General features: G+C 38.0%; 1 protein-coding gene and 1 long non-coding RNA gene across 2 annotated transcripts in view; both read left to right on the top strand.

The window, feature by feature from the left end:
• LOC103130817 (uncharacterized) overlaps nt 1-9,556 on the top strand; it is a 67,722-nt gene extending 58,166 nt beyond the window's left edge. The window contains exons 13-17 of the mRNA XM_007542323.2: nt 2,838-3,121; nt 5,366-5,587; nt 5,658-5,829; nt 7,605-7,715; nt 7,895-9,556. Of these exons, the coding sequence (XP_007542385.1) occupies nt 2,838-3,121; nt 5,366-5,587; nt 5,658-5,829; nt 7,605-7,715; nt 7,895-8,532 (1,427 nt within the window). The 3' untranslated portion in view covers nt 8,533-9,556. The remainder of the gene's footprint in view (nt 1-2,837; nt 3,122-5,365; nt 5,588-5,657; nt 5,830-7,604; nt 7,716-7,894) is intronic.
• On the top strand, nt 7-924 carry LOC107834592 (uncharacterized). The gene is made up of 2 exons (XR_001660396.1): nt 7-388; nt 440-924. It is a non-coding gene; the product is annotated as an uncharacterized LOC107834592 (long non-coding RNA).
• Nucleotides 9,557-11,889: the final 2,333 nt, after the last annotated feature.

The raw sequence follows: 11,889 nt of genomic DNA, 5'->3' as shown, positions 1-11,889 counted from the left end.
GTTGGCTCCAACATGCACAACTAAAGTCTCCATGTTTGGCTGATCAGTGGTTAGAGAGAGCACTTTGAGAGTCAAATCAGACACAGTGTCACCAAGAAAAGAAACCACTCTGGTTTTCTTGGGATTGCAAACATGACTGATTCCATTTACTGTCTCATCTCCAACAATAAGCACTCTTGGCATACCTTTCGTTTTCCTGGTCGTCACTTTGTCCTTCGGAGCTTTGTGGGGTGGATGTGTTTGTTTAGCCTCATTGTTGATGTTTGAAGATGGGTTTTCACTCAGAGGCTCAGGCTGGAGTGCAGAAAATCTGTTTTTCAGTGGGATTCCCATGGAGTCGGAATGTTTTCAGGCTTGGCTGGTCACTTTGTCCTTGGGAGCGGGGTCGGTGGGGCCGTTTTGGCTCCAGCTGCTTGTTTGCTGTTTTTTGGCAGAGCAGGTGTTGAAGTTGAAGGTGGGTTTCGGCTCAGAGCCGGCCACGCTGTTTCGTCCAGGTGAGGGGTTCTCCCTGTTAGTCGTCTCATGGGATCTGCAGTGTGAGACTTTTGTTTCGGCTTGGCGCCCTGAGCGATCCAGGGTGAGCTGCTTGGTGCAGGGTGTACGACCTCACCGCTGATTTGAGGAAGAATTGTTTCATTTCCACAGGTAGCGTTGATCTCAAAGTTCACCTCCAGCCGTTGAATCTTCGTTTCTAAAAACTGAAGTCGTCGTAGAATTCTTGGGGTCTGACGGGGGCATTTTGCCCTAGTTCAACTTGGAGGTGAAGAAAAGTAAGGCAAAAATAAAAGTGAGAAAATCTCCCGGTCTTTAGGTTTGAAGTACAGTCATGGCCAAAAGTTTTGAGAATGACACAAATATTATATTTTCACATGATCTGCTGCCCTCTGGTTTTCATGTGTGTATGTCAGATGTTTCCATCACATACAGAAATACAATTGCAATCATATGAGTAACAAAAGCTTTTATTGACAGAATGAGTTAATGCAGCAAGTAAATATTTGCAGTGTTGACCCCTCTTCTTCAGGACCTCTGCATTTCTCCCTGGCATGCTCTCAATCAACTTCTGGACCAAATCCTGACTGATAACAGTCCATTCTTGCACAATCAATGCTTGCATTTTGTCAGAATTCCTAGGTTTGTTTGTCCACCCGTCTCTTGATGATTGACCACAAGTTTTCAATGGGATTAAGATCTGGGGAGTTTCCAGGCCATGGACCCAAAATGTCTCTGTTTTTTTCCCTGAGCCAGTTAGTTATCACCTTTGCTTTATGGCAAGGTGCTCCATCATGGTGGAAAAGGCATTGTTCATCACCAAACTGCTCTTGGACGGTTGGGAGAAGTTGCTCTCGGAGGACATTCTGGTACCATTCTTTATTCGTGGCTGTGTTTGTAGGCAAGACTGTGAGAGAGCCAACTCCCTTGGCTGAGAAGCAACCCCACACATGAATGGTTTCAGGATGCTTTACAGTTGGCATGAGACAAGACTGGTGGTAGCGCTCACCTCGTCTTCTCCGAACAAGCTGTTTTCCAGATGTCCCAAACAATCGGAAAGGGGATTCATCAGAGAAAATGACTTTACCCCAGTCCTCAGCAGTCCACTCCCTGTACCTTTTGCAGAATATCAGTCTGTCCCTGATGGTTTTCCTGGAGAGAAGTGGCTTCTTTGCTGCCCTCCTTGAGACCAGGCCTTGCTCCAAGAGTCTCCACCTCACAGTGCGTGCAGATGCACTCACACCTGCCTGCTGCCATTCCTGAGCAAGCTCTGCACTGCTGGTAGCCTGATCCTGCAGCTGAAACACTTTTAAGAGACGGTCCTGGCGCTTGCTGGTCTTTCTTGGGGACCCTGGAGCTTTTTTGGCAACAATGGAACCTCTCTCCTTGAAGTTCTTGATGATGCGATAGATTGTTGACTGAGGTGCAATCTTTCTAGCTGCGATACTCTTCCCTGTTAGGCCATTTTTGTGCAGTGCAATGATGACTGCATGTGTTTCTTTAGAGATAACCATGGTTCACAGAAGAGAAACAATGATGCCAAGCACCAGCCTCTTTTTAAAGTGTCCAGTGGTGTCATTCTTCCTTAATACAGGTATGGTATGGTATGGTAATCATGACAGATTGATCTCCAGCCCTGTCCTCATCAATACCCACACCTGTGTTAATGGAGCAATCACTGAAACAATGTTAGCTGGTCCTTTTAAGGCAGGGCTGCAATGAAGTTGAAACGTGTTTTGGAGGATAAAGTTCATTTTCTAGGCAAATATTGACTTTGCAATTAATTGCTGTTAAGCTGATCACTCTTTATAACATTCTGGAGTTTATGCAAATTGCCATTAACATTTGAATCATTCTCAAAACTTTTGGCCATGACTGTATTCCAGTTATGTTGAAAAATATAACCATAGAAACTGTGACTTTAAAAATAATTCACAGGCAAAGTTATCAGTAAGGACAAGAGAAAGCAGGTTAAGCTGTTACTCCTTCAGCTGCCAGACAGAATCCAGACACATTACAGAAATATCATCTTTAATCCTAAAGAAATAAAGAATAATATTATTCATAATAGATGCATATAAAAATTATTAAATATTTATGGGTATGAGCATTCATCTTTTCATTCATATGTTGTTCAGAATTGCAATGGCTGGTTCCAATAACAATTTGGTGACAGGGGAGAGGGCGCATTCTAAACTTAATTAACTTTAATGTTTCAGAGTAGTAATTTTCAGATCAAATTTATACAAATGTGTATGTGTGTCTGTGGATTTATTTCAGTAACTTGTTATAAAACAGTAACTTCTCTTTAATCATATTCTAACTTTCTCCTCTCCTCCATCCAGCTGGTCCTGACTCTCTCATCATATCCATAGACTTTGGTTTAGGATTCAGTGGCTATGCCTTCAATGTTAAACCCAGACAGGAAGGAGGAGAGACCCAGATAAAGAGATGGAGTTATGGACTTGGACTAGACACCCCAAAGACTCCAACCTGCATCCTGTTTGATGAACATGGAGAATTTATGAAGTTTGGTTATGAAGCTAAAACAGCATTTAATAATATGAGAGGAGGAGAAGCTGAGAAACATTATTTCTTTGAAGACTTCAATATTGCTATCCAGGGCAAAGTAAGTACAAGTAAAGCTTTACAGACAGATCTCCTTTTTCTTTTTACTGTGTTCTTTATGTGGACACCTTCTGATTTTAAATTTATTAGTATCTGAAGTATCTAAGATAGTTTAAACTTTCACTTGCTCTCCTTAAAGCTTTCCACCATAAATTAGGGTTTAGCTCTGTGGATCCCTAACTTTATTAACATCTCTTTCATGTCATGTCGTACACTTAAAAAAAAGGGGGGGGGGGTGGAGGGACTGAAGGTAGACCTTTATATCTGTGTATGAACAATACACCCACCTTTAAAAAAAAGCCTATTTGAAGGTGTTTTGATGAAGACTTTGAGAAAGACTTGTCTGAATAAAGTATGATTTATTTCAAACAAGCCCTTCATAGGTTGCAGACAATTTGGTGAGAATTCTGAAAACGGATTATAAAAATAATCTCCAAAGAAACTATGATGTAGTTCATCTTTTGAACCCTTCAGATGACACACATCCAGTACAATTTTTGACAATTCTCAACAACACTGACACTAACCTTTGCCTGTTCTCAAAGTGTACTGCAAACAAACAGATTTAGTTTATGTAAATAAAAATATAATCAGTTCAATCCAATCATGCAGTCATATTCATTTCAGTTCCATATATTCCAGTTTAATTCTAGTTAAGTAAGGTCCCAAGTTCAGTTTACTGTTCCAACTGATTAAGGTTTTCTAACTAAGGAAACCCAATTAACTGCATCGACTCACTGACTCTGCAGAAATCATTTCTGCTGAACAACATTGCATTGACAAAATGTACATCAAGGTCAACAGTTTGTCCATTTAGGTCCATCTAGCGGTGAAGACTCAGATAGAGATGGAGAAGGAGTAACCATAGTAGTGCTGAAGTTAGCTGTAAGTTACCTTCAGCACTTGGGTGTAGTATTTTTGGTACCGCACCCAGAAAAACCATGTGAAGCACAGATTTACCAAAACAGAAAATAGGTGATCTGATGTACTGATGTGTTAGAATAAGTCACAAATATCACAATAGAGACAAATTAGACACCAAACAGTTCTACATAGTGCAAAATCTACAACAAAAAGGTTTTGTAAAACACCTACTACAGTTGAACATGACAGAGGAGGACTACAGTAATCTAGGCCAGTGTTTCCCAACCCTGGTCCTCAAGACACACTGACCTGCATGTTTTAGATGTTCCCCTGCTTCAGTGCACCCCTTTCATTTGATTGCAATGCCTGAAGCATGCAGGGTAGTGCTTTGAGGACCAGGGTTGAAAAACACTGGTCTAGACGATGGTCAGACAGAAAGGTACAGTATTAGAAACAAAAGATATGGACAAAAAACTCAAAACAGGACAATTTTATTAATTTTGAGAGACAATATGGTCTGTGATTGTGACCAAGTAACTTTTAAACAGATTGGATCCATGTGAAGAATAAAGACTTTTCCTGTTTAGCTCCTATTAGCAAAACGTTTTATAGTTTTGCTAATATTTGTGAAAGTTTTGCATTTATCTGCAGAAACAAAAATATCAAACATATATTTTATGTTTTTTTCATCACTGTTAACATTAACAAGCTTCCACCACGTTTAATTTTCTCTAAATATCTAATCGACAATTTCTTTTGTCCATTGCTGGGATGTTAAACTGTTATTTATCTGATGTCGAAGAATGCACATTCTTCTTGGATTAGCCGAGCCCCCAGCATGGGGATGATGTGACATCACAATCTGATTGCCTGGTACTTTCTGAGAATCACTGGAATAACTCAGTGATTTATTTCAACACCAAGTTCTGATCAGAGGACTGGGATCAACATCTCAGCTGCTGCTCAAAGATATGAAGCGGTAAAAATATTTGATTTACTGCATCGAAATTATGGAGATTTTTTTCTCTCGTTATCAGAGATGCTCAGATACTAGAAAATGTAAAATCTTTGCTGAAGACCTACACTTCTGCTGCTGAGTGTTTCCTGTGTACAACACTGTGGAAAAACAGGGACTTTCTTGAATTTGACATCTTAACTTAAAATTGTGCATTTAATCCACTTATCAGAAAAATATATGTATTTTAATCAAGCAAAACGCACACGTAATCCAGCAATGTTTAGTTTTTCAAAACCAGTAAATTGTTTACTTGTCCGTCTTTAAATATATTATTTTTTGAAGACTGCAGCAGTTTTACATCTGTAATTCTGACAAACTAACCTGTGTATTAATACAAACTAACATATCAAAATTTATTCCCAGGACATCAGCAAGCAGACAATTAAAGCAGCAAATGACAAGTCAATGACAACGCTGAAGGTTTTTACAGAAGTTCTGAGGTTCCTGAAGGACGATGCTCTGAAAACCATCAGATCTCATCCAGAAGGAGGAGAGTTCACAGCTGATGACTTCACCTGGGTGCTGACTGTTCCTGACACCTGGAAGGATTTCCATAAACATTTCATGAAAGAAGCTGCAGTCCAGGTAACATCATGTTTTTAGAGTCATCATCTCTAAATGTTCATCAGAATCAGACTTCTGGTTTCTCCTCCAGGCTGGTCTTGTAACAGACGCCACTAAAGACAAACTGATGTTTGTTCTGGAGTCAGAAGCAGCTTTGACCTGGTGTTTGAAGCTTCAACCTGATGGTTTCATCACACAGAACCACAGCAGAGACTCACAGGATCAACCTGCAGGAGCAGCAGAACCTGATACCAGCTGTAACGGTACTGAGTGGATCTGTAACGTCTGGTAGACAAACATTCAACATTTAACAGGTTTTAGTTTGTTTTATAGGGCAAGTGTAATATATCAATGGATTCTTTAGCTGATCTGTTTTTACTAACCATGTGGAAGCAAATAACTCAGGTGAAGGTTTGAGCAAGTATTACATATTTGTTCTTAAATCTTCGACATCATCAAGCATTTTTATGCAAATTCAACCCAAGTAACCACATATTTACTTTATTTATTAAGAAAAGAAAGCAACCCAAACCAATGTTATTCTCCTTAAAAAAAATAAAAAATAATTTTTTCTCCTAAGTCTAATAACTGCAAACTAACAGTTGCAATCCAGCAGTTGGTTTAAATTTCAGAAAAGGACTTTTGTTTGCAGAGTATTTTTAATGTAGCAGATTGGAGGGAATGACCTGTTGAAGGTCATCTCACAGATTTCAGTCCAGACTTGGCAACTCATTATTTTAAGCCATTTAAAGGCAAATTGGCTGAATATGGCTGACTGGTTAGTTTGGATTTAGTCTGAAACTTGACAAAATTTAATAAATTGGTGATCTGATTAGCTATTACAAACAGCACATTTGATTAAATTGATCATCACAATATATATTATTATTGATCTAGGTCAGTGGTTTCCAAACATTTTCTGCGCCCCCCTATGGATTACAAATGGCTGTCTGGTTGAAACTACGCGTGTGAGGGGGGGGGGTGGAAATCGACTTTTTTGGGGGCAAAATGAATGTACGTAGCTGAAAATAGACACCAACATCGGTAGCCTACAGGCTACTTGTTAACAAGCTTAACGTTCTGTATTAATATTAGCTAGTCATCTTTTAGCTAACATTACCTTCATCCAACAGCTTTACTCAACTCAGTCGGTTAGTTTGGAGGGAAAAACTGTGAAAAGTTCTTTGCGTTTTGCTGGTTTGCTGCCGTGATTCTAACACAAACCTACGTAGCTCCACACAGCAGCAGCAGGTCTCCTTCACAGGTGTAAACCCAGCGCGAGCGTTGTAGCGCTCATGTTGCGTTTAAAGGCGGCTCGGAAAAACAGGTTACAACATGTTAACAACGGATTAAACAGTTTTAACTGCTGATAAAAGTGACAGAGGACACAGATATGGGAAGTGTGGAAGCCCCTACTGTATCAAATTGACATAGGAATAATAGAGAGTTGGCCATTCTAAGGCAAAAACCCAGCGCATATGTTCATGTTTTTTTTTTTTTTTTATCCAGACGGCTTCCCGCGCCCCCCCTGCAATGACACGGCGCCCCCTCTAGGGGACGCGCCTCACAGTTTGGGGACCTCTGATCTAGGTTATACTTACAACTAACGATTACACACCTGATATTATCACTATAATAGATTTACTCCACACCTTTAAAGCCAGAATATCATCTGAAATGGTGTTGATCAGAGGATGGGCCCTGTGACAGAGTGGTGACCTGTCCAGGTGACCCCACCTCTCAACCAGAACGTTAGCTGGAGAGGCACCAGCACCTCCTGACCCCACTGAGGGACAAGGGTGTACAGAAAATGGATGGATGGATGGATGGATGGATGGATGGATGGATGGATGGATGGATGGCTGGCATGTGTTCCTTTTGGTGGTTTTTTTACTCTTCTTTGCTCCATTAACCTGACAATCTTCAGTGGAAACGGTTTTGGTTTATTAATCTTACAGTGATATTCAGAGGTAGGCAGAGTGGACAGAAATTGTCCTTTTTCATGGTGAAGCTCAATGAGGTTTCTGTGTTTCTATAGATCCACCAGGAAGTCAGGAGGTTGTAAAGTTTATGGCCAAACCAGAAGAAACTGTCGTCCTGCTGGAGACACAAAGAGACGGAAAACGGTACCTTGTTGTCAACTGTGGAGGTAAAAGTTATACATTACTTAAGTTTTAAAAATATTTGTCTTCACACACTAAGAGAACCAATAAATGTGTGGAAGTGATTTTTTTTATTGTTTGCTGAATGTGAGCTAGAATGTGAAAATAAGTTGTTTTCTGAGTTTTATCCTTTAATCTGTTTTATTCTCTTCCTGTTTGTCAACAGATGAAAACATTTACTTTACTACTCATGAAGTCCTGGAGGGAGGAGCCCTGAAGACGCTATATGAGGCTCCTAAAGACAATCTGGGGGGGAAATATGTGGAAGAAAAATTCAAACAGTTCCTGCAAAAAATCTTCTCTAATGGAGTCTGGGATGAATATGAACAAAACTTCTCCAATGAGGTTCAGAAGATGATGTATGATTTCAGTCGTCTCAAACAGGTGGATGAAGATGTTCAGATCAGTTGCCCAGGTAACCTGGTCATGTTGGCTCAGAAACAGAAACAGATTGAAACGTTCTTTGATTCAGTGGAAGGAGCTTCCTGGGATGATGGATCTATCAGAATCTCCAGAGAGAAACTGAGATCTTTCTATGATTTTAGTCTGCAGAGAATCACTGAGAAACTCAGACAAATATTAAACAAAAATCTCAACATTGGGTTTATTGTGTTAGTGGGAGGATTGGCTGAGAGCCAGATTCTACGTCAGCACATCACTGATCAGTTTGGACGTCAGTATAAAGTCCTGTGTCCTCTTAGACCCCAGGAAGCGATTCTGAAAGGAGCCGTAGAGCTGGGGAGAAACCCAGAGATGGTGGAGCCTCAGAGGAAACGTCCAGCTTGGTTCAGATGTTGGTCATGAGATTTTTTTTTCCTTTGTTTTCTGATTTCTTAATGCAAATAGTCCTTGAGGAACAGAGTGTGAGTGAAGTTTTTGTTTTCATAAAGACGACAAATTACCAGCAACTAATACTAATAATAAAAATAATGATTTCTAATCAGATTCTTGTCATTAAAATAAAATGACAAAAATAAGAAACTTTAAATTCTTAACATCCGAATTAAAAATAATGTGCTGACAGTCATCAAATATCAGTATAATGTGTTGAACTTTAATTCTGTAGTGTAATTGAAGTTTCTTCTTTTTTAGTTTGTCATTTTTATCAGTTTTATTTTGGTGAGCCTGGCACTTCCTGTTCTCTCTACTTCCTTCTTTCTTTTATTTCTGAGTTTCTCCTGTTGGTTTTGAGTCTCTTGTCTGTTTCTGTTTATCAGTTTCTGCTCTCTTTGTTTAGTTCCTGTTGTTCCTTTCATTCTCTTTGATTCTCTCTTCTCTTTTCCCAGTTTTTCTCTCAGCTGCTGATAATTGGTAGGTAATTTTATTTAGCACATTTTCAGCAACAAAACAATTCAAAGTCCTTTACATAAATTAAAAAGGAAATACAAACAAAATAACAAACCAAAGGAAAGAGCAAAAGAAAAAGAATCTAATATTATTGATAATCTATCCCTGATGTTCTGTTTCTTTATCTACTGATCAGATCTCCTCAGTTTATTTTCCACTTTGTTTCTGCTGCTGGTTCATCTCAGTTCTGATCCATCAGATTCCCTCCATGGTTCTGATCTCTATCCTCAGATTTGTTTGGTTTTATGTTTGTTTTTTTTATTTTCTGAGTTTCTTTTCTAGTCATTAAACATTTCAGTTTGAATCCATCTCTCTCTCCATCTTGCCTACATTTGGCTCCTCCACTCATCCACCAGTGTTTCAGTGGTTAAACTGGACCAGAACATTTGGCAACGTTGCATCTGTAAAAGTCTGATTTGTTTTTGTTTGTTTTGGTTCTGAATAATCAGACACTATGTTTGTTTGTTTGTTTGTTTGTTTTATTACACAAACCCAATATGTATTTTATTTTTATATTTACATCTTTATAAGACTTTTTTTCATTGTCCATTTTTTTCTAAGTAGTATTTGATACCAAGAAATCAGTTCTACAGATTTGAATTTGTAAAATGAATAAAAATAAATTAATTCAGATTTTACTTGCTCCTGTCTTTCTTCAGTTTGTTGTGGTTTAGATTTTTTTTTTTTTTTTTGGAGTCTGATTTTTGGTTGACTGATCCTAATCAGACTGTGAGGTTGCAGAAGTTTTTGTTCTTTATTAAAATTCATTTCACTCACCATGTTGATCACAAACTCTCCAATGAACTTTGGTCCAGTTAAAACTTCATAAATATTAGCTATTGTGTTTGGTATGTTGATCAAATGCAAACAGGAACACAATGAATGTTTAATAAATAAATGAAAACTTATAGAACACCAAGGAAAAAAGTACATGGAGCTCAGGCAGAGTAATAAGAAGAATCAGTCAAGAACAATAAAAATAGATAGTTTATGTAACAAGGGGAGAAAAGAGAATAACATTAAATACAGGTGATTTAATCAGGATTATGAAGAGCTTTGAAAGAAACCAAACAAGCAGGGAAGATGAATAATTAACCAAGTGAAGCCATAAACTAAACCAAAAAGAGAAAATTAACACTGATCCACAGAAACTAAATCTAAATACACAAAAAGAAAAGACAAGAATAAACTAAGAAACTAACCACAAAGGAATTAACTAATATGGAAAAACCTTATAGACAATAATGAACACAAATGACTGTAGACAGCAAGAAGGTAGAAGCATAATTAAATAACTAAATCATCAAAGCCCAAATAAAAATCCAAACCTGAACACCCAACCAATCAAATAGAAACTCCCAATAATCAACACCCTCAAGAGCTTAAAGAGACACACCCCTTCATTATTCTGGAATTCTACAGTGTTTCAATTCAAAAAGCTTCAGAGTCATCAATGTATTAATGTCGGCCTGGTTTTCCCACAATCTGTACAGTAAATTCACTTCATTATATTATTGGCTTTGCTGCAGTTCATTGTGATAATTAAACACTGACTGATGTTTTCAATTCTTTAAGTTAACTGTAATTTTGCATAAACAGCTTTTGAAAAAACACATTTATGATTAGAAAATTAAATTAGACCAATTAAAACATTTTAATACAGAAATAGAGGCTTAATAAAATCCATGTTTCCTCAAAACCTTTTGCAAAGGTTCTTTTAACCAGAGAATGAAGTTTTACTGGAACACATATTCTAATTTATTGAATATAAACCTGTGTGTGTTCAGGGTTACATTTTTGATTATTTTAGCCATAATCTTTATGCATTTTAAGATTTACTATTTGGTTTCTTGATAGATGTTAAAGATAAAATTAAATATTATGTATATTTAATGGATAATAAAGTATCTGACATTTTATTACTTTTCTGCATGTGAATTGAATTTTGTTTTTTGTAAGTTACCCTGAAACAAATTTATTGTCTCTTGACATATAAATAATTTTACTTACTATAAATAGCTTTTTTTTATTTAATGTTTTATTTCAATGGACTTTAGTAGGAGAGATGCAACAAACAATAACTTCACTTACTGACATTAACAACATTACTACTAAAGATTTTCACAATGTTCAGAGACATATTATATTTTTAAAGGAGACTCTGCGACATGTTAGCATATTTATCAAACTATTACATTTTTCAGACAAAAACAAAACTGCACCATCCCTAAGATCTGTTTGGCCTTTATGTTTCTCCATAGAAAAGTTTCCAACTTGGGCCAAAGTTCTGCTAGTTCTGCTGGTTCTTCTTGCCGTTTCTGGAGGCCTTTTATTTCATTTACGACATTATTTCATGTCAGGTAAGTTAATTTTACAACAAAATCAGTACTAATGTTTTACATGCTGAGAGTTTTAGTTTTCCTCAGACAGATTGTGACCATTTCAGACAACAAATCATGAGTTCATACAGAAAGATGAAGATGCAGTGTTGTGGTACTCGAAGTTGGTCTTGGTCTTAAGACCATTTTTTGATGGTCTCGGTCTCGTCTCGGACTCGACCGCATTTGGTCTCGGTCTTGTCTCGGTCTCGGGCGCTGAGGACTCGGCATTTTATTTCAAGACCAGTCGAGACCGCAACTGTGAAAATATCACTAAACGTACAGCATACTGTCCAGTTTAACATCTTTGTTTTCAGTGGATGCAAACGCACTGATTAAAATCCAAGCAACTACGTGTTTCTGTTACTCCCCCCTTCCCTCCCCACCTTTCACTCGCGCGCGGCGCTCCAGGACATGCGCAGTGGTTTCCTCTCAG

Source organism: Poecilia formosa, unplaced genomic scaffold (assembly GCF_000485575.1).
Source record: "Poecilia formosa unplaced genomic scaffold, Poecilia_formosa-5.1.2 Scaffold680, whole genome shotgun sequence".
NCBI classification, from domain to species: domain Eukaryota; kingdom Metazoa; phylum Chordata; class Actinopteri; order Cyprinodontiformes; family Poeciliidae; genus Poecilia; species Poecilia formosa.
This window is presented reverse-complemented; position numbering and strand designations above follow the sequence as displayed.